The sequence below is a fragment of the Candoia aspera genome, chromosome 3, assembly GCF_035149785.1.
Source record: "Candoia aspera isolate rCanAsp1 chromosome 3, rCanAsp1.hap2, whole genome shotgun sequence".
Lineage (NCBI taxonomy): Eukaryota > Metazoa > Chordata > Lepidosauria > Squamata > Boidae > Candoia > Candoia aspera.
The window spans coordinates 7,671,687-7,695,260 of NC_086155.1; the positions used below are offsets into that span (position 1 = coordinate 7,671,687).

Below are 23,574 nucleotides of genomic sequence, written 5' to 3' on the forward strand. Positions count from 1 at the left end.
TGGGAAATACCACAATTACGTTAATAATGGTTGGAGAGCAGAGTGGTGGGTAGCAGGTGCCATATAAGCAAATGTTTAGAAGTCAGCAATCCAATGATAGTTAAAGACCTTACAGGTCCTTAAGAACACAGATTATTCTTAGAATCATTTACTGAACAGAGTGAGCAGGGATTTTATGCGTAATACTTGGTTTTGGTTCTGTAGATTACGCTAGTACTGTTCTTAATAGAAAAAAAATCAGGGTCTTGCTGGTTCCTTTTCTGTAAAATAGTGATGAAAGGATGAAGGCGTGGTGATTGTTGTAAGGTGTAGCCTAATGAAATGCTTAATGTGTGTTAGATCCCACATTGTCTGTAATGCAATTAAATTAGATTAACTTTTAAGCTTATTGATGAAAGTTTTGATACTTAGTTTTTTAACTTAAGCAGTAATTCAGGTGAACAAAACTAAAAATAAATGTTCCTATAACAGGTTGCTGCATCGAGTGGAGCATTGCTGGTTTCAGAGTCTTCGGGATGGCATCAAGATGACCATTACACTTCTGACTTCCCCAGAATAGCCTCTGTTGTTGGGATTATGCTGAATGATTCTGATTCGCTTCTGCCCTCACGTGATTCTTCCCTTGGCTTAAGGGGACAGGAAGAACTAATTCCAGCAACCTCTAATGCTGTGCCAGGTAAAAAGCATTTAGAGGATATTGGAGACTCTTCTATTTCTCTTGCTTATTCTGGAGACGGGATTCATCCGTACTGTTAACCTTTCTTCGCCTTCAAAGGTAAACCCTTTCCTTAAGATGTTAATTGCATGTTGTGATGTTCTGTACCACGCCCTTTTTTCCCCCTTCAGAAATTCTAGTGTGACATTCAATCAAACTGGAGGTTTTAAATTTCACTAAGGGCTACCTGAGGACAAAAGACGGGTGTATTGGGAGAGAAAGGGTAGCATGCTGCTTTCCTTATGTGATAGCAATCGTATAGCCTGAAAGGAGAGAGGCTGTTGTGTCAGATAGCATTGGTAGAATCTAATACGTCAAGTTGAGGGCTGTAGAAAAGTTGCATCTGAACTTTACCATGAGCAAGATAGATTATGTGCCATTTTGATACTTTATGTGGCTTCCGGTCCCAGTACTTGGTGCTTCCAGCATCAAGTGCTGTTGAATTACTGCATCATAGGACAAAAACCATTCTCCAAGACCTTGGTTAAGACTAATGCATAGCATTGCTACCTTAGGTCTGTTAATGCAAGATTAGACACAGTGATACTGTCAAGCTACTCTTGGCCTAACGATTTGCATCTGTTTCTAAAGACAGTCATATCTTTCATTGTGATTGGTCAAGGACTGGAGTTCATCAATGCAAAGTGTACTGCAGAGATCGGCAGCCTTCTTGTCTGTAGGCCCAGAAGCCATGTTGCCATCACCAAGACCATTTCCAGGGAGCTTATTGCTCTGCCTGTGCCAAGGTGAAGCTGTCACCAAAATGGTCACCTGAGGAGGTGGTGGGCACTCTCTCCCTTTCTTTTTTGGGTTGCTGAGCCAGATAATTTCAGGTGGTGGACCACATCTGGCCTGCAGACCATAGGTTGCCACCCTGGTGTTCTGGATAAGAGATGTCCTGCTTGGAGCAACAGAACTGTGTCATAAGTGGAAAAGAGTCTGAAAGCTGACTGGGTGGTATCTTGATCTTGGAGCAATTTTTCTGTTAGAAGCAATTATTATGCTCATATCAGACATAGCAGGGATAACGGTAAAGTAAGGAAATATATTGCTAAGTATTTACTACAAATCTAGAGTGAAGCCAGAACCTTTGAGAGGTTGAGGCTTACTGTGGAAGATGCAGAATATCTAGTATGATTAAATCATCTTCAGTATTTCTGGTAAGTAATTTTGTGGGAGGAGAGAGAACGCAGACATAAGACAGTGTTTTCTGTGAATATATGTTTCCATTATGTGTGTTTCTTTCACAGTATATTCACTGTAACGTATCTCTTGTTCATGCAGAACCACGTTTGCCTTGAAAGACAAGCTGTAAATACTTCAGATCATTTGATAACAGTGCATTCAAAAGGCACTAACAGAACTATTATTTAAGTATTGGGATCTTTTTAATAGACATGATGAATGAGAGACTGAATTGCTTGCAAAGATAATTTGCACTAAAAACAAAATTTAGTAAATGAGAATACATCAGAATTACATATATGTAGCTTATCATCGAGAGCCGAGTTGGTGTACTGGTTAAGGCACTGGGCTAGAAACCGGGAGACCGTGAGTTCTAGTCCTGCCTTAGGCACAAAGCCAGCTGGGTGACCTTGGGCCATTCATTCTCTCTCAGCCCTAGGAAGCAGGCAATGGCAAACCCCAAAAAGTTTATCATTATTTTTTATCTGTTTTCAGAGGTGACTTTTTGGAACAGTAATATCAGTACTATGGAAGAAGAGAATTTGGGATCTGTGGCACTGGAGTCTCAGTCTAATATGGAAAATTCTTCTCTTGGTAAATTATTTTATTTAGGGAAGTAAATTTAATAGAAGCTAATAATTGTTCCCACTATTTTGCTTAGGCTGCAAATGCCATTCTCTATATAGCCAAAATTGTACCACTCTTAGAGAGGGATGCATTGGCAGACTTTGATGAACTCAGAGGGTTGGATTCTAGTATTTTGGAGTAGTTCCTGTTCTTTCTAGGGGAACACACAAGAGGCGCTAGCTCCATCTCTGAATTTATAGTCCAGAAGCTGGCTTGTACATAGTCATACAACAGCATCGTGCATTCTCCCTTCATATTTTCTTGATGGTTATTATTCCCTACCCATTGCCAGGGCAGTCATCTGCTGTAAGAATGTGCTGACTATTCCAGTGCTAATGTGACTGCACTTTCTGTTTATGATGCAACATTGGAATGGGGACAGGCCGCTGAATTTCTCAAAGACGTATTTCTAATGGAGAGGTATGAAATTATATTTAGCTTCACGCACTACAAATGAAGTGGGGCTTTGTATTATGCCTTAAAAGGCATTTTGACAGAGAGTACTTTATTCAGAACTGCAGTATTCCATGTTTCATAGTTCTTCTTGGGTGCTGCTGTTCATGGAAGTGATATTATATTTCAGAATTTTGGTCTTTTAAAAGGACAATTGTTTCCCTTTATCAGCTGTGGATGACAAAGGTGAGCAAAGCAATGAGGATGAGCAAAAAACAGTTAAACCCACTAGCAAGGAGTTCAAGAAAACATGGGGGTTTCGAAGGACTACTATTGCAAAGCGAGAAGGCTTAGGAGATGCTGACATGGACATTGCCGAACAAGCATCTCCTCAGCAGCAAAATCTGGCTCTTAGGCGTAGTGGACGACAGCCCAAGCGTACTGAACGGGTGGAAGAATTTCTTACAACCGTGAGGCGCAGAGGACGGAAGACTCTTCCTGCAGCTCTTGAGGACTTCAGCGAGCCCACGTCTTGCCATGTTACTGATGTCGAAACTGCTTCTGAAGGCAGTGTAGAAAGTATGCCAGATACAAAAAATGTGACTCAAAAGGGCCGTTCTAATGACAGTAAAGGCCAGCCAGTTCGAAAAGGAAGAAGTGCTAAAGAGCATGAGTCGGAGGGTGAGGGAGATACATCTGACAGCGATAGTGATGGGTTAACATTGAAAGAGTTACAGAACCGTCTGAGAAGGAAGCGCATTGAAGAGAAACCCTCAGAACTAACGCTGAAAGAGATACAGAATCACCTCAGGAAGAAACATCAAGAACAAGTTCCTACTGAGACAGTTGATGTCCAGACAGGCAATCAAATTAAGCATGAAATAACTGTGAAGCAAGAACCAGGAACTACAGATAATGCTGAGGCTGGAGAGCAAGGATCTGTCTCCAAGGAAACCAGTGAAGCAGGTCAGATTAAGAAAGAAATAAAATGTGCTGTGCAGACCACTGATGAACTTGAAGAATGCACAAAGGGTAAATCAGAAGCAGAAGTATACGATCCCAGTACGCTTTATTGTATCTGTCAACAGCCTCACAACAACAGGTATTCTTTATAATTAATGGCAAAGAACAGTAGACTCTCAGTTAACCGGCACCCAGGGGGATTGGTAGATGCCAGATAAATGTAGTTTCTGGTTGCTTGAGAGTTACTATTAAACCCTAATACCCACTAGATGGCAGCAGATGAGAGTGCCAGTTTTTTTTCTGGTTGCTTGTGAGTGCTGGTTTTTTTCCAGTTCGATTTTTGTGCCGGTTGCTTGAGTTCCAGTTAACTGAGAGTCTACTGTATTTCATACAATGGCTATCCAGGTTAAGTAAATATTTAAGAAGTTTGGCTTAACTACCAAATGTATACCTTATGACATATCCAAATACAATTCCAATATTAGTGCTTTTAGCAACAAATGCTACAGGCAGTGTTGATAGAAAGGGGAGAATGATGAATTAAATGGTGATGGAAACAACTGCTTATTGATTTAAATATATAAGAATGATAGCGTATTTTAAATTGTACTGCCACTACAGGGCATGTCTGAAACAGTTTGGTTCCCGACCGTCTGCACTGTATTGTAGCGTAAACTCAAAAAAGTATAATGCAGAGAGGGCTGGCAGAGGGAAGCAGCTATCTACAAAAACGGAAATGAAGGCTGTAGGGACATTTGTTCCTTTAGGGCATATATTGGTGGCATACAAAGGTGGCAAATAAAGCTGTGAGCAGCTGGGTGCAGTAGAAATCCTATGTAAAGTTGAGGGCAAAACATCTCATCATTTACTAAGATAAAAACGTATAATTCTGTAAAGAAAAAGCAGCAGATAAGGAAGTTGTATTCTTTTAGGTGGTAGATAAAAGACAGTTTTCTATTATTGGTTGGTAGACTTTAATTTAACTTTATAGGCTATATACAATTGGGAATGCTACATATACAAAATCTGATTGATATATGTTACTGATACTTTGTTAATGTTTTTTTTTTTAAGGTTTATGATTTGTTGTGATAGATGCGAGGAATGGTTTCATGGGGACTGTGTAGGTATTTCAGAGGCCCGTGGGCGCTTGCTGGAACGAAATGGGGAAGACTACATCTGCCCAAATTGCACCATTCTGCAGGTGCAAGATGAGACAGTTATGGAAACAGATCAACAAGAAGCTCTGTTGGGACAGGTAACAGGTGATGGCACAGAGTTCACAAGCATAGGAACTATTGAACAAAAGTCCATTGAGGATCAAGGCATCAAGGGTCGTATTGAGAAAGCTGCAAATCCAAGTGGAAAGAAAAAACTCAAAATATTTCAGCCAGTGAGTGTTCAAACTATTCAATTCATTTTTATTGCATTATTGGTACATTTCTGGTGGAAACATTCTGATTCATCTATCGGTATCATCTCAAGCGTGTGTATCTGTGTGTGCGTTAATGTCATATGAAATGTTCAAAGTCTGACACCCTAGCAAAAAGCAAGGCAGGTCTTGCAAAATAATTCTTAGCAAACTTGTTTATCTTTACATCCGGGTCAGGGTTGCAGGTTTTTTTTCTGTGAATTTACTGATTTTCTCATAGTGGTGATGGACAACCCAAGGATCTAGAGTTGCATGCACCCTTGGTTGCATCTATCAAAATCCCCCTTGAAACACAGTTGCTGAAAATCAGTAGCATATTATGCATTCTTTTGAGGCAGTATAATGAAAATAATAATATAAAATCTGCATGAAAGAAAGTCTGTATGGCCATTGTACAGACAGGCCTCCACGCCCGTGGATTACTGTTTTGCCCTACCTCCTTGCTGAGCCAAACCATCCCACCATGTTATGGCTTAGCATAATGTGTTACCCCAGGAAAGGGCAAGAATAAAAGTAGAATTTGATGGGAAAATCAGCAATAGAAAACTTTTCTTAAAAAAATTCTTGTCGCTTTTCTTTTTTCTATGGTATGTTAAAAGCAATTATAGCCAGACATTTAAAATAACTGAAGCACTTGTAAGTTACAAACAGAAACATTACTTGCAAACACAGACACCTTTGATAAAGATAGAAATTGGTCTATTTTGAAGGAAAACAAACAGTTGACTCCATCTTTTTCAGAGGAATATATGCAGAAATGTTAGCAAGCCGACAAGCAAAACATAATTCCGCATTACGAAGGATTGTTCTGTAGCTAAGTAAGAATGTTCAGTATTATGGCTGTAGAACTTTCTCCCTCTCTGCTATATTTCAGGTGGTTGAAGACCCCGAAGCAGCCAATTGCATTGGCCCAGGGTGCTCTAAGGTGGCCCAGCCAGGCTCAGTGTACTGCGGGCATGAGTGCATCCTTAAACACGCTGCTGCCACCATGAAGTTCCTCAGCGAAGGCAAAGAGCAAAAATCCAAAGAGAAAACCAGACCCAAACCTGTTCTCATAAAACCTCAGCCTCTGGTAAGTCTGGGTTGCTGGTGTTAAGTCATATAGTCCCTTGGCGACTATTTGATTTCAAGGAACAAATGCCCTCGTGTAGTTAAAAAGAATAATTATTCATACAACTACGCTGCAAATTACTTTTTCCTTTTAGTGTGCCCTTAAACACAATGTTTCCTTTATTCATATAAAGCTGAATACGTCTCTCTATTCTTCCCTTGACTTCTGCAATTGTAAAGCCGTTCATGTGATAGAGATCACGGTTACAAACACAGAAAAAGGAAGTGATATATTGTGGCCGCTGGTCACAGAAAGAGTCCACACTTGTCCTTTAAAGGTCACCACATTCAAATTTTAAGCACTGGGAAGAAGAGGATTAAAAAAAAAATAACTTACTGTTTTTCTGGAAAATACAGTCAGTATAACTTGGGCAGGTTTGTGCCCTATTTAAAGGCCCCCTGAAGCCCATATCACTACATATCACCATTGCTGGAGATTTTTAAGAAAAGATTGGACAACCATTTGTCCGAGATGGCATGAGGATTCTTGCCTTGGGCAGGGGGTTGGACCAGAAGACCTCCGAGGTCCCTTCCAACCCTACGATTCTATGATTCTTCCAGAATGTTTCCAAAAAACTTCTCTGCTGTAACAGATTCATACTCCATTATGGTTCCACGAATGATTAGATAATTACGTAACACTAGCTATATCTTGAGTGAGGCAGACAATTCCATAAGATACGTTTGTTTGTTTGTTTGTTTGTCTGTCTATCAAATTTGTCACTGCCCATCTCCTCCGACTGGAGGGACTCTTCAGTTCATCCTGCTGTTGCACTGAAATAGCTAGATAGTGGACTATTGTAATACTGACCATACCTGACAGGTATATCCCACTTTAGTTTGCTCAGTCCATTTCTGTAAAAATGGAACAAGAGCTCGGTTGGATTACATTAAAAGTCAGTCCAGTGTGACGTTCTGTTGCCACCAGCAATTGCTTCTCAGAAGTCAGATCAGCAGGACAGGAAGTGACCCTCCGTCTTGCTTGCCCCTTCCTGAAGGTTACAGGTATAGCACTTCTCGGTTTGAAGGTGTCATGGATTGATCATTTTTAGTTACGTTTTACTGAAGAGGAGTATTAATAATGATAGATAAACGATAGATAAAAATAAATATGAAATGCATCTTTCGATATTATGCAAATAACCGCCCAGAGGTCTCCGACGGGAGGAGATGGGCAGGGATAAATTAGATAGATAGATAGATAGATAGATAGATAGATAGATAGATAGATAGATAGATAGATAGATTAATTAATTAACATGGTATCAGCTAAATTAACAATGAAGATTATAAACAGTTCATTTATAATGCAGTATTACCTTTTAGAAAAATAATTCTTAATTTGTAATATTGTATATAACCTAGATAGCAGTATAAATGTTCGTACTATCCATACTATTGTATGAAAAGATGATGCGCTTTTTAAAAGGAAAGGAAAAAAAAAACCTAAACTAAATTGCTCAGGGGAAAAGGCACAAAAGAAAAATTCCTAGAAAATAACCGAACAGAAAAAGTAAAAATAACCAGAATGAAAGGAAATAAAATCCCACCTACATTATATTTAATTCACAATATATAAACAAGGAATTAAAGATTAAAAAACAAAACATACCAGGCTGTAAAAATTTCATCATCATTCAGTTTCTGATCATATTGTCCAGCCTTGCCTCTCCATCTGAGTCTAACACATTTAATAACTGTAATAGTTCTGTAAAACTATATATTGGTATACATTATCTCAATCATTACAGGTATTTCTTTATATTGCTTCTTATCCTGCTTTTTAACAAGCTTTCAGAGCAGCTAATTAGCAGATTTATGGAGTGTTTTTTAATACATCAGATGGTAGGAGAAAAACACTGTCACCAAGCCATTCTTGGAATATGTATTCTCCCCAGATTTTTTAGAGTTAAGTTTGTTTTAACAACTGTGTAGTGAACTGTTAAGAATTTGTGCATATTACTGAACGGTGCAATTCTTACGTTGATTGTTTTCAGTCGAGATTCACATTTTTCTTAATAATTAAAAGTGTGATTAGATCTTGGTTGCCATCACAGTAGTAACAGCAAAGGTTTCACTAAGCTAAATATTAGTGAAGTGTTTTTGTCTTTATTTATTAAAAGGTAATTAATGCATTAGAAGTGATTTCAAGTTGGTGGGTAAAATAGTGAAATTTCTGGAATTGGCATGAGATTTTTGGATTAGCATGCTAGAAATCCGAACAGTCATCAGCAGGAAATATTTTAAGGGCACATGAGCATTCATAATACAAAATGAGAGGTTGTGTCTGGGATGTGATTTCTGCTTGAAGAGGTACAGGTGTACCTTTTTGCATAACATTATTTGCAATATATCTAAACTGATTTGCCCTCCTCCTGTATCATGATGATTTTATCATTGCAATATATAGTGATTAGGGTTCTGCTGGTTATACAGGCGGGTACCAAACCTTTGCCCATGCAGAAGAGACCAGTTCCTGAGAAGAGAGAGATGACCACAAAGAAAACATCAGTGACCACTGTTAAGACAGAAGCAAATACTCAGACAGTTGCTAAAGACCCAACCTCAGAGAGCAGCACACCATCCTGGGCAAGCGATCATAATTATAATGCAGTAAAGCCAGAACAGACTCCTGCCATTTCATCAGCACTGTTGTTCAAATGTATGTATTTCCCAGGGATATTCTTCTGCAGTCATTTATTCTTCCTATCAATACATTTCCACTCTGGGCCCTGCAAAAAACAGAAAGGGGTTTTAATGGCTCCTTTGCTCTGTCTTCAAAGATTGACACACATATTTCTCAGGGAGAATGCCAAGGTTCATGTATAGTATTAATAATAACTTGGGTCTTATCTTTTAGTTGTCTATAATTGGAATTTAATATGCAAAGGTATGCATAGTTTTCTTTATGTTCTTCGTAGATGGTAGCTATATTCTAACTGAAGGTAGGTGAAATAATTTTTTTTCCTTTGCATAAAATTATGTAATGTTCAGAGTGATTGTATCTACCATTAAGATCAGCCCTGTTAATCCTTTGCATTTTGAATTAGAAATGTCAGAACTTAAAGGCTTTTAGGTGTTTTGCACCATTAATTTACATCTTTACACAAACACACTTTTTGTCAGTTTTGAGGAGAAAGCTCCTATCAAGAAGATAAATTTCCTGATGCCAGAAGCCCAGCATAAATCCAGATACTTGTTTTTGTTTTTCGCTTTTTTTTTTTTTAATATGAAAGCTGTGTGCCATATAAGCTCTCATCAAAACAGGAAAGTAGGCAGAGAATTCTCACTCTGTATATGATAACTATGCAGAATATCTTTAACATCTTGTTAGCTTATGAAGGTAAGTAAATGAATGCTTGATAATGTAAAATTGTTCTTCTCTTAGGAAGCTTTCACCCTTCTGTTTAAATATGTTACAGTCTGCGGTCTGGATTTCTGTGTTTTTCATTTGTTGTGTATCAGTTGATTCAATGTGAACCTTGATAGAAGGTTCTGGGCATGCAACAGAAATGACTTCATCTTTTCCATAACCTCTGAAGGCTGAGGTTGGCTACATCTTTATTACCATTGGAAGATGGCTTTGGCGAACCCCCTGGAGGAATGGAGCTCCCAGGCTTGAGGAGAAGCCATCGAGTACATCTTCCTGCTCCCCTTCAATTGCGGGATGTAGCCCTCCATATTTACAGTTCTTGCTTGACAGTCATACATGGAAGAAGGATTTTGTTTCTGGGCCTTGTGGATCTTGAACCCTTATTTTAAACTCTGTATAGGAGTGTCATAGAACCATAGGGTTGGAAGGGACTTTGGAGGTCTCCCAGTCCAACCCCAAGTAGTTGTCCTCAGTCTTTTCATTAATTCCGATGACCAGTTAAAAATCTCCAAAAGTAATTGTTCACTTCCCTATGCATATTTTGTTACATCAGCAGCCTGAAAGTAAACATTCATTTTCCCAGCATACATAGGCTTCCTTCCTGCTCCTCTCAGGACTATTTACTTGCTGGGCAGTTCAGGTACTAACAGCTTAATTTTTCGTATAAATGTTGTAGTAAGTAGGATAATAACAACATTTCTGTCTTTTTCTAAAACCTTGTAAGTAAAAAGAAGAACTGTAGTTGGGTCTGGCTTTTATTGTTGCTGTCAGACATAGAAATGAATGCATTCAATTCAGTTTATGTTTAGTGAAGAACGTTTACCATCTTAAGAAGACATTTTGGCTTGATTTTGAAGGTAAGTTGATTGCTGTCTTGAAGTTCTTTACGGCCCTTCCAGCTACCAAATATAAATTCGTACATTAAATCAACCCCATTATCCTGCAGTGATTGAGGTTATCCAGGAATGAGTTGCCCCTTCCTCTTGGTTTTGTAGGAGAGTTATGCAATATTTGTAGTTAGAAATCAATGGTTAGTGTTACGTAGAATGAGTACTATATGAATTAACTGTGTACAAAAGTAGGATTGGATCTCATAGCCACACACCGCAATCTGATTTATATGCCTCTCAACCTTTGAAAGACATTCCAATATGGTAGAAAAGGCTGAGTTCAGCAGCATTTGGTGTTAAGGCCATGTCACCATACTTGGCTCCAATTGCTTTTGTATCTGTTTATTGTTCACAAATGTCTAAAATAACTTAAAATGTGTCTCTTCTGCTTTGTACCTAAAGTGGGTGTTAATATTCCCAGGTTGTTGGGAAGGTCTCCACTGTAATATCTGGTCTTCAGAGTTTTTTAAAATTTTGAGAGGAAAAAAAGACTTTTATCTTTAATCTTGAGTAGATGTTAGGTCTTGGGAACGTATTATCCGGCTGAGCTAAATCTCATGCAACCTAGTTCTTAATTCTAGAAAAATACGCACCCTTTGATTGTTGCAGATTTTTGGTAAATGGCTTCAAGAAGACATCTAGGGGGACATTGTGCACTTCAGGCCATGAGACAATATTGTTGAAGGAGTTTCAAATGAGAAGAATTACAGATAACTCTAGTGGTCTCACATGGACTGCTTTAAGATGAAAAGCACCATATAACAGAAAAATCCATTCTTTTCTAGTAGATCAAGGAAAACCAATAGTGCACTTTGGAGAGAAGAAGGGGAACAATTCCAGCACAATATTGCATCAACACAATGGTTAGGCCTGGAACACCAAATTGTTTTGAATTTATCTTAAGAGTGTTGTCTAATCATAAGTCATTAAGAAATTATGGAATTCGCAGGTAACCTTTGCGATTTGGGGTTGATTTAGCCAGAGATTATCTCACAATATCCTTTGCCATGATACAAGAGGCAGTGAATTATTTACTTAAACCGGACCTTGAATGTAAGTTCCTTATATCTAAAACCAACTGCCAAGCCATTCCACAGTTCTGGAATGTGTATCAAACAAATGTGTAACATCTTTATGCAGATTAAATCAGAGAGTGGAATTCCAAAATTCTAACACAGCTGCACCACAAAAGCAAAGCCAGTGAGGCTCAACTTGTCTCTGCTGTAATTATATCTGTGGTTTATTTTGTATTAGCATTTCAGACTCTACCCTTCATTCTGCCTCATTAGTGAATGAAGCAGGATGTTGTTTCATTTACTGTACTTTTCTGTAGGTGCATTGCTTCTCAGCCTTTGACATGGCATCAGGACAATTGTAGTCACAAAAATGGTGGTCTTGAGAATCCAAATAATAGGCAGAATCATAACATGGTAATAAACTTTAATTGAAAATCCTGCCAATATATCCCAAGGATGGGTCTTGTGCCACCCACTGGGTGAAAAGGGTAAAATTTCCTATATTCTGCTGCTCTCCTTACTTTGACTCTGGCTGGCCAGAATCAGAACATCAACCTTTAAAATAAATGCATCATTCCACACCTCTTTTTCTTAGCCACAGGAAAATAGGGAAACAGTGGTACGACTAGAGTAAGAAATCAGTAGCTGCCTAGAGCAGTGTTCCTCAACCGTGGCTACTTTATGATGTGTAGAATTCTGGGAGTTGAAGTCCACACATCTTAAAGCAGCCACGGTTGAGAAACACTGGCCTAGAGTCACGCAAAAATGAGATGGGCAGCTATATGAACCAAAGAAAGAAAGAAAATTGCAGTCAATGCTTTTAAATAATTTAAAAGCTGTTGTGATTTTTCTTTTTATAAAAAACTAAAAAGAATTAGGGGCTTATAAGCAGCCAGATAAATCAAAGTAAAAACAGATTATGCAACTAAAGATAGGAAATAAGCCCTTCACAGGGCAAAAAAGTAAAAATAAAAGGATCAAATTACTGTGCTACTCCAGGTTAAGTCTGTCTTCACTGGAGAAGCAAGGGATAAAATTTCTGTCCCTTTTAGCATCATTGCATATATAGCTGCTTTTGTAGTTAACTATTTGAAAAGGCCTTGTGCATTGAAGTTAGTGGACACCTTACCAGGTGGTGGTTTTCAGAAAAATCTGGGGCAGGTAAGCAGTACCTTGCCTTCTGTTGTGGTTTACATATCAAAATGTCCTGTACAGAGGACTTATAAGATACTGTGCCCTGATAAAAATACTCTAGGAACTGAATGAATCTTACATTAGGACATGCTTAGAGTAGCTCTGAGCTATGTAGTGTTTAGATACAAGCACAGTATTCTGTTTTGTGCATAATCAAGACCTAGGAGTAACAATTTTTATTTCTGAAAACAGTTTAGAAACAGTTGAGTTGCCTTTGTTAATTTGTACTGAAAATCATTGGTGGTGTCAGAGGGCTATCATACATTTACCTTTATAACTGGAATTTACGGTGATCGTTAGTTCAGTAGGAAATGTTCTCAAGGTATAGCTTGAATATTCAGATGTTGAGAAAACCTTACAGTCCTACATCTAACAGTAAGGAGGCACCTTGAACACCTAAGTTCAAGGAAGGCAAATCAATGTCTTCCAGTCACATGGAATTTGTTCACTTGAAATTTGTAAGACAAAGGAGGGATATTGCAGGGAAGGGAGGGTTGTTAATCAGTCAGACTTTCCAATGCTTAAGAATTTTGCATCCTGGAGCACTACAGGCAGAGTACAAAGCTTCAGGCAAATATTGATATTAAGTAAAGATGATTAAAAACAAAGCATTTTATGGAATTAAAAGAATTAGGGTTAAATTCTCATCCCATATAAATGAGGGAATGGATGGGTTGGCGCAGTACATTTATCGGGAGAGCTCTGATTATTTGAGGCTTCTTTGTGTTGTCCTTTCCAGCCTTTTGTTAATCAAATGCTGAACATTATTACTACATATAATATGTTTTGTTTTTATCATTTTCTTAAGCTGGCTGAATAACTCATTAGAAATCTTCCACCTCCTTCTTCCCCCCCAAGTAAAAGGGGTCCTCCATGCTGGTGTATCGTATATCCAGTATTAGAGACAAAGAATCACATCCAGCCTGCTGTGGTGGCTTCTGTTGTGCCTGAAAGCAGTGAACGGGAGCTGAAGAGGCCCTCCACGGAGCAACATCTTCAAGACCTGCCCAAGAAGATTTAAGCGGTGGGCTGCACCAGATATTGGGGGTGGAGTGTACAAGCTGCAGAGTCACACACAGATCTGCACCGGGGGTGGGAAAGAAAAGTGCATAGATCGTTCTTACCCCACAGGCCAACAGCTGAGATTTTGAGTATTCAAGGAAGACATACTAAGCCTTCCCCAAATAAGTTTTAGACTTTCAGCCCTAGATGCACCAATGGAGTGTTTTGTAATTGGTGAGGTCTTGAACGATTCAGGGGGAACAGCGTTTTGAAAGATGGGCTTCCTTTCCTGCCTTTAGTAAAGTAAAACACTGATGACATGTTTGGCAAAAGTCCTGCAAGCCCTTGCATTCATCCAGTTGGCTTGCAAACAGGTTCCTCTGCTATTTTTGAAAGCCTGTGGGAAACGTGGACATAAAGCTATAGCAATACGTTATATCTAATTTGATACACAAATGCAACCACCTCTATAACTCCCTGTTGGAGGGGCCAGAAAGGTAGAGTCCTTTTTCTCTGATGTTTTAAAGGTGGCTGAATTATAGAGAAGTTGATGCTCCCTTTTTTTTAGTAGCAATGCCTTGACGCAAGAGCATGAAATCAAATCCTGATTGTATGCAGTAGCAAACAGTTACAGGTTCCATTTGTTCAAATTAGAGATGAAAACAACTGAAGATGACCTGAACCAAGAATGGACATGAGTGGTGTGGAACTGGGCAATGCTCCTACACATGTCTCTTTCATTGTGCTTTTTATGAGAAAATCTGGGCATGAATCTGATAATCTCTTGTCAAATATTGTGCCTGATATTTGGGTTTAAAACTGGTATTGGTTTTAAGTTTGACGAGGGCTGGTGAGAGGATATAATTAAATGCTACATTAAAGCATAAGTGTAGCAGTATCTTCCTCCAGGCTCTGATAGATAAGCAGTTGAGGTAGGTGTGGGTGACATCTGCAGAAACTAAATGTTAAGGTTGCAAGAGATACTTAAGTCCTTTTCAAGCATGCTGCTATAGGAGTTGGGCTCTGCACTGTGTGTCTGCCAATACAGTGCCCATGCAGATGCAATATGGAAAGCTGCTGTTTGTGGTAAGTAACTTTGTAGAGTGTCTACACCATTTGTTTGTCTTAGGTTGTTTTTCAGGTAAATAGTGCATGGAGTGGGCTTCCTTTTGTGAGTAAAATACCCCTTCAGCAAGAGTTCGAGCTCATCTTTTGTCATTTTGGATGGGTTCTAAGTATCTTGGTCCCCAAGGTTTAATCATTCCTCTAGGAATATATTTATTCCATGTGTGTACAGATCATTAAAAACCTGTGTTAAAATAGAACAATATAATTTTATAATTCTATAACTGTTGTCAGTACATAAATAATAAAAAGTTGTGGGAAGTCAACGGTTACCACATTTAATTAAACACATTCATGCTCTTAGATGCCAAAACAAAAGATGAAAATGTCAACTTCAAATCATAGCAACATGGCAAAAGAGCAATCTGCGCAGTGTATCAGCACTTGAAGGGGCTCTGCGTCTGTCTGTAGTCCATTAGCTTAGACTGCATTTCAGTATTTCATTCACCAGAAGGTAATGGTACAGTGCAAAAACAACCTTGGCTCACACTTGGGAGGAGGGTTGCAGAGGAATTCAAAATTCTCAGCACTGTGAGCTGTTTGGTTATATCCTGGGTGTAGCAGAACTGAAATAAGGCCTCTAGAGGTTTTAATCTGCTGCATATTACTCCCAGCTTTACAGAATGGACACCTGGGGATAAGAAATGCAAGATTCCCGTGAAGCAGCTATTGTGGAAATCATTAGTATTGCAGGTCATTTCAGATGGATAATTAACATGCATATTTTCCCAGAAATCAACGTAATAAGTCATTATTTTGTAAGTCAATTGGTGTGCATAATCTCAGCCGACGTTTGTAAAGCTTACACCGAAAATCCTGAAGATAGACGGGAAGCAATCCCCTTAAAAGAGTGAGATTTAAGTCCCCTTTCCTATATTACCAACCCCCCTTGTTTGTACTTCCATTTCACGAATGCTTTGGAAGATTCAGTGCTCTGAGTTACAGGATCTCCTTGGCCTTTCCCAGCCACTTATGCACCAACAGAAGCAATTTAGTTCTAAGCTGAAGGGGAATGGCGATGCACTGTCTACCCTACCACACTCTTTTGGCCCTTGCCTCTGGTCTCATTTCAGCTTTGTGCTGTTGCTGGTTTTCAGATTATGTGGGAAGCCTTTGTATGAAGCAGTTCTGTGTGCTGATCAATTGATCAATAGCATGTCACCAGGTCTGCTACTGATACATATTTTACTGAAGAGGTTGAAATTTCAGAATTCGAATTGGCCCCACTTTGTGCACATACAATTCCTATACAGTTTAGAATGATGGCAGTAGGTATATCAGCAAGACACGTAGAAATATGCCCAGATTTATTCTTTTTCTTGTTTCTTGTTTCCTTGACATGATTCCATCTGAAACAGAAAATTAAGACTACACATACCCCACACTAAGCTGAAATAGAATTTGCTTGCTGTGGCTTAGCTAATTGTGTGAATCCAAGTAGTATTTTTTGTAAAGCGTGATTTCTGGCATAGCGTGTGGCTTATTCACCCCAAAAGTAGCTGTTTTGGTTTTCCTTTCCGGAATATTAGTAAAGTCCGCTGGACTTATTTGGAAGTTTGTTTTTATTGTTTCAGATACATAATTCTAGGAATGTTCTGTGGACAGAGAAAGTAACCCATGTTCAGATTTAAGATAATTACAATTTCATCGGAATCTGCAAAATGCTTAACCTATCCTGTTCTTGGAATAGGTTAGGCATTTGGATCTAATTGTGAATTTATGCAATGGGAAAAGGCAGGAGCAAAGTTAGCAATTTGTAGCAATAAGGAAGTACCTCTGCATTTTAGCACTTCAATGAGGGATAAAATTTTAACAAACTCATGCTGGGAGTGATACCCAAATTCTGCCCTTTTGTAACCTGTAAGCTACTGCTTCTGTACAAAAAAAATCAAAACTATTTTTAATCTACCCAACCCTAAAAGTATTTCAGTTATATTTAAGAAATTTGTGTTCAATGAATCTGGGGGTGATTTCGATAGGACATGGCTTAGATACGAAGGCTGCCTTCATACTCTTCAGAATGGGCATAATATGTTACAATATCTTCAGTTGTGTACTGACTCAAAGGTATTCACAGACCAGTCCTTGCTCATGACAGTCATTTTATGCAGAAGTAGCAATTATATAACACCCACAAACCAGGTATGGGCTTTAATCCATCACCTCTTGTGGACTGTCTCTATGGATTGTGCACAGGTCTGCCTCAGCGCAGGAGACTGTGTTACTCGACTTCTAGGAATTGGATTTGCCACTCCAGGCAGAGGGATCTCTTGCAAGGAATCAGATATAAGAATGAGTTGATCATGACTAAGTGTTCTTCAGTCTCTACTTGGTGGTTCTCCAAAAAAATCAGTGCAGATCCAGCTCACTTTTTCAAAAAGGAAAGGAAGTTAAATTTAGAGGAAGATATCTCTCAAAAGGTTAATACTGGATCGTCAGATACTTTCCAACCATTCAGTATTGTCAGGTTCAGGTGTAGCGACAATTGTCACAATGGAATTTCTCCACTGTGAAAGAGAAGGGAGCTGAGTAGGACTGTTGTGCCCTTCTTTGCCATTTAAAGCCAATTAGCTTAGTTAATCTGGGCCCTGCATCAAGAAGATGCTTTGAAATGGGCAGTCTGTCTACTGTTTGGTATTGCGCTACAGTGACTGCACAGGCTCTCTTTATGGCTGGAATATCTATCGCACAAGATGATGTCACAAAATGAGAATTGCAAATGAATATCGGAAGTTCCAGAATTGAAGTATCAGTTGAAGGAAAGTTGATGATGGCTGTCTCCCTTCTCCCTTAAATCCTCCTCGGCTTTGGATGCACATTTACGGTGTGTCAATTAGGACATGGAAATAATTCTCAGATCAAATTTTTGTGCTAATTATTCTGACGGAAAATAGCATATTTCGCTGAAGTGCAACAGGATGAATAAATCCCCATCTGCTAAAGCTGTGTTGAAAAGGCTATCTCTGCCTCTCTCGACTGCCTTCCTGCTTTGTTTAATACCCAGAGTCCCAACATGATAATCCACACATCCCGTGAAACGGGCGGGATGCTTTCTGAAGTTGAAAAACTTCATAACGGGAGTTTGCCAGGCTGTTAACATCGATGCAGTTGCACACTTGTAAAGAATTGACTGGCAGCTGAAAGATTATCTCCCTCCCTCCCCCAGCTTAAATAGACTAGTTGATCTAATGGGATTTAGGAGGACTGTTTACTGTAAACGGAGCCCACATAATGCCATGGAGCTGATAAAGTGATTTCTTAAAAGAAAACGCATGTCTAAAAGTACTAAATTGTATGGCAAATGACAAGCATGCTCATTGTGTGCCTAATCTCCCTAAAGTATATTTAGTTTGTTTCATATAGTTATTGGAATAAAAATAATTGAATTTAGCCCTGAGCATAGGAATATTTGGGCACAGCACTCCTAAGTCTGCTAGTTGGTAGGTCTGCTAGGGTGTTCATATTACAGGGAAATTTATTTCAAGAGATTTTTGTATTATATAAGCAAGCTCTACGTACTCCATTTTGTTGGCCAGGCTGTACAGATCTGCAGCTTTAAGTGAAAAATGGTTAACTTCAGAACTGACAATGATAACCTGTGTAACAGCCAAGGATAAAGACTCATCCTTTGTATTTTGCACTTTAGAAACCTAAAGCCTTCGTGTTGACCATACCACCCCCTTCATCCCCACTGTGTGCTGGAATGCAGGTGCACACACTGTTGGTAAATGCCAGAACAGAAGCAGCATGTTTCCTTTCTCAGGGAAAATGCCAAGAACAAGGGCAAAGAACTAAATTTGGGGGGGGGGGGGAGCCCAAATATTTAAGATTCTGGGTTGCGTTATTGCAGCTATTACAGTGGGATCATCTAGCAATGTAAGATCAGATTATGGCACTGCCATCACATCCAGGAAAAGTGAAGCCTGCCTTCCCCTTTAATTTTGAAAAGGCTCATTTTTTTGTGAAAGTTGAGAGCCACCACGCTTCCTTCAGTCAAAGGCAGAGGTTTCAGTTGTAGATGAAATCCATTGCGGATGTTAGCCATCAAACGTTCAGGCCCCTTCGGAATGTATATGCAATGATAAACTAGCAATACTGGGTTGGTGTCTGACTTAGGGGTTATTCTGGGATCACACTAAACTCCCTTTCTTTCCAGTCCTCTGACTACACAGTTTCTATTTCCATGCAGCTCCTGCTTCAGTCCACCACAATTTTCCTATTGCATAAGCTCAGAATTGTGATCATCTTTTCTATGGCTAACGGTTGGGAAATACACTTACTTAAACTACCCACTTATAAAAAGCTGGGATAAATTAGGGTGGTGGTGGTTTCCTCCCCCCCCCCCTTTGTCTTTTCCTGAAAGGTGGTGAAGGATCAGGAAAAGGCAAGGGTGACCTTTTGGGGTCTTTTCTAGGCCTTCAGAGCAGTAACCGTAGTTAAAAGATACGGGGTAACAGCAAACTGGTTAATCAGAAGTGGTAGCAACAAACTTCCAACCTCCTGAAAATGAGGAGCAGGGAGAGGGCATGGGAGCACAGAAAGAGGTGGTCACATTTCATTGAGTCCTAATTGACCGTGACATTGAAATGCAGCGAGACCGACACAACTGCAAGTTTCCAATGCATTCCTTTGCAGCAGTTCTTTCCCCAGCTGTCCCAAGCGCGTAGACCCTTGTCTTGGGGCAGCCGTGGTCTGCTTCCTGCAAGGAGCGACAGAGAAACAGTCTGATCCCCATCGGCTGCGAATCAGGTTAAACCAGCCCTCTCCTCGGTGCAGACTTGGGAATGCACAATTTGGGGCTGGGGCCGAAGTTAGGACTGGAACTTCGAGTAACATGCTGGGAGGGTGGGTTCCATGAAGAGGCCAGGGCCAGGGCCAAAACTAGATGGGTACATTTAAATTAAGCTCAATTGTAATGTTACATTAATTCCTTACAATTAAATTATTTTATTTCCCATTCCCCTGCTGTCACATTGAAAATTACCATTTACAGTCAGGGTTTTTCCATGCCCATTCTGATGCATTTCTGATGCAAAGGAATTCCCTGGATTAAACATTAGTGATACTGAGGATCTCTCTCTCTCCCATAATTAATTTTCACCCATCCTGAAATGTGACTGACCAGACTCTACATCAGGTGCCATAAATGACATGAACAACAGACATTTCTGTCATTGCTGGACGAGAAATTTGGCAGATGTTTGGAGAAAACCTTGGCTGTTGGCCAACCCCCTTTCTCCCCCCTCCCCCCATGATGTTAATTTGATCCCAGCTTACTATAAAGGATATTAGAGTGACGCTCATTCTTTGGATTTGTGGCACGTTTGCCTGAAAGGCTGGCCACTACCATACACCTCAGAGGATGAAAAGCAATGTCTGTGGGAGACTTGAAGCTCTGAGCTGTTGTGTTAATGAGAGTCAATTCAAATACATTTCTTTCAGTTAATGCAGTGTGACTTTTGCTTTTGATAAGAGTGGAACAATCATTCCTTTAAAAGTTTGCACTGTTGCTTTCAACCATCTTTGTTTAAAATGTTAATGATAGAATTACCCTTCAAGAGTTCACCGGTCTTTCCAAAATAACTTCCAACAGGGAACTGGGTCCCTCTGTCTCTTGAATCCCTTACTGATTCAATACAAGTTCCCAAGCTGCTGCTTTTCCCGAACGGGAAAAGCTGGTTTTGAAGTCATCTCTCTCTGGAAGTTGACCACTGTTCACCCATTGCGCCATTTACTGTAAAGGAAAAATTGGCCTTTCTTTTTATTGTTCCTAGGTACCATAAATGTAGTAAATGTCACTTTCATAACTCATGATTTGTCTGCTCAAATGTCAAACTGAAAAGTTCAACTTGGTTTCCCCCCCTTATTTTTTTTTTTGCTGTTGCTCAGATTGGAGTTGTCTAGTCTGAATGGAAATAATCATGTTAATCTATGCTGGTTGCGGTAGGATGAAATCCCCCTTACGCTATTCCTGGTCAGGTGTCCACCCCGGCATCCTCTTGAGCCTGGGGAGGGACAATCACCACTGGACTTCGCATGAACGGTGTTATCAGTCCTTCCTTTCCTCCCTCCGCCTTCAAGCCTCAGAGCTTCCTCCCCACAATTACTGGGTCAAGGCTGAAGTCTGCAGCTGCTGCTTGTGCTCACCTCTGGGCTGCAACTCTGCTACGCAGCTGGGCTTTCAAGATCTCATCCCCCGTTTCCTGCATGGAAGCGCAAAAGGCTTGGATGCAGTTTGAAACCTAATTTGCTCTGTGGTGGGTTTGCTTTGTTTTGTTTTGCATACAAATAGTGTTTGAAGATACAGCCTGTTTTTTCTCCTGCCCTGCTGTTTTCAAGATGTTGACCAGTTTGAATACCTAGGGGGGAGGGGATGCCCATCCTAGCCCCATTGTTTCTGAGGGCTTGCTGCTCTCTTGGCAGTGCAGGACGATGGGGAGCAGCAGAACCATCAAGACAAGCCCACAGGGGGAAGGCAATCCCCACTGAATTTCATTTCTCCTGTCGGGACTTCTACCATCTTCCCTCTTCCAGTAAGATTGGGCTCTTCCCCACAAGCGTTTACTTAACCTGAAGTTAGAACTCTCTCTCGTTCTTCCTTAAAGGATTCCTGTCCATTCAGCATTTTCCACTCTGAGGGATTCGGCAGGTTCACACCTGCCTAGTGCTATTAGTTCTGTACCAGGTGATTCCAGTCTCAAACTTTAATCCATACTATGAAGGTATGTATTTGAGGAATTTCAAGTGAAGCCACCTTCAAATCTCTTACACATGAGACTTGCGAAGGTCTTTCCTCTGCACCCACGTGGATTCTGGGAGTTCCTCCTAGGTGCCTAGATACAGAGTGGAGGCAGGGCTGACTTTTACAGTGGCAGTAACAGAACAATGGAAAGTTTCTGCTGAAGTTAATGAATCCAGAGCAGCTCCGATCTTGTTGACTTCAAGGTTTAGCAAGGAGAAAGAAATGGCTAGCAAAAATTACTCCTGGCATCTGCTAAGAATGCATCATGTTAAGTTCTGGGTGCCATTCCTGTCTGTCTCAAAACTAGGTTTTAAAGAAGCCCAAATACGAATCACTTTGCTTAGTGTATTTATAGTAAGGCAAAAGCGTAAAATGACTTGTACCTCCTACATGACACCCCTATTATTGTTAGTAGAACATATTTTACAAGTAGCTTCAACCAATTTGTAACAACTGAATTTTAATTGAGAAATAATAATAAAAAAAAATCCACTCACTTCTCAACTGTACTTTATGATTTTGCCAGGTATGTGCTGCCAATGCAATGTCAGGGTTTGGGTTTGTTCGTTTTTTTTTTTTTAAATTATCCAAGTAAAGAATAGCTGTTTAAAACATACCTGGGCTTTCCTGAATGTTGCCAGTGTCCTTGATGAGACAATCTTTGGACAGAGTTTCTGAGAAAATAAAGGGCTGTGTTTGGTGGCATTGCCACTTTGGAAAGCCTTTCCCAGGGTTGGTGAAGTGTATTCAGGGATGTTCCGTCCCTCTGATGATCAGAAGCAAAGGGCAAAGAGTTAAAGTGTTTTGTTTTGTAGCCCTCTACAAAGTTAAGCAAAAATATTAAGTGAATCTAAACTTTTAAAGTTATCCCATGTGTGTAAAATGCCAGTGGTAGTACTGCAAACTACTGTATTTAATAATTTTGGCCGTATATTTTACTGGATCTTAACTAAAAATGAAAAGGCAAATGTAAAAATGCTAAAATGAAACCACTCCAACGGATACTGAAATTTACCTGTGAACTCCGATAATCAGAACTGGATTTCTAGTGACCTGGTTTTCTTGAATTACTGTCCTGACTGTAATTCAGTAGAGTTGCAAGGGGATGCCACTGGTTGACCAAGTGTTGCTATCAAGCAGGGGTGATCCTGTTCTGTGGAGGGATGCAGTCCTCACATCACATCTCTGGCCCCCTCCACAGTGCTATGAAATGGCTGAGATGCATCAAGGGAGAGAAGAGTTAATGTTTATTCAGTGGCAATGGCCATCACCCACTGATGAGTAACACACAGCATGCCCAAATCAGGGCTTGCATTAAGGATTGGGCAGAGCTATCTATACTAGAGATAACTTCTAACTGCCAGGGTCCTGGAGGCAGCTGGCAGTTACACATGCCTAACAAATGGCAGCAAACTTCCATAATGAAATTTCAACTGATGGCACAGCAGGATGAAGTTGGTATGCATAGATGACCCTTCATCTACATCAACGCAGTTCAAAATGGGTGATGCCTGATACTACATCCCTGCAATACAAAGGGGTGCGGGGAACTGACAAATTGCTCCACAGTATCTTGATTCTTAAGCCATGGAAACTGACATGTGATGAGGGTTCTTAACTTGACTTTGTAGCTTATTTGCATTTTATAATTGCCAAGAGAATAAGCACAAACAAACAAACTCCCTCATTTGCATTACATGTTTTTGTGCCCCACAAAGTATCACAAAACAGTTGTACATATATGGCTGGTGCATATATAGCGCACCAGTTCCAAAATCAAAACAGGAAAGCTTATGCACTGTGTCAG

General features: G+C 39.9%; 1 protein-coding gene across 5 annotated transcripts in view; it reads left to right on the plus strand.

The window, feature by feature from the left end:
- DIDO1 (death inducer-obliterator 1) overlaps nt 1-23,574 on the plus strand; it is a 69,229-nt gene that overhangs the window by 19,536 nt on the left and 26,119 nt on the right. Inside the window, exons 2-9 of one of the 5 annotated variants that reach the window (XR_010067521.1) lie at nt 472-676; nt 2,396-2,494; nt 3,152-4,022; nt 4,958-5,276; nt 6,190-6,387; nt 8,862-9,087; nt 13,707-13,922; nt 21,971-21,997. Coding sequence is in view for 4 of the 5 variants with exons in the window: in XM_063296950.1 (XP_063153020.1) it covers nt 472-676; nt 2,396-2,494; nt 3,152-4,022; nt 4,958-5,276; nt 6,190-6,387; nt 8,862-9,087; nt 13,707-13,714 (1,926 nt within the window). In the remaining variant the exon portion in view is untranslated. Of the gene's footprint in view, nt 1-471; nt 776-2,395; nt 2,495-3,151; nt 4,023-4,957; nt 5,277-6,189; nt 6,388-8,861; nt 9,088-9,967; nt 15,292-21,970; nt 21,998-23,574 lie in introns of those variants that run through there. The other 4 variants (XM_063296953.1, XM_063296950.1, XM_063296949.1 and 1 more) reach the window with 4 other exon arrangements.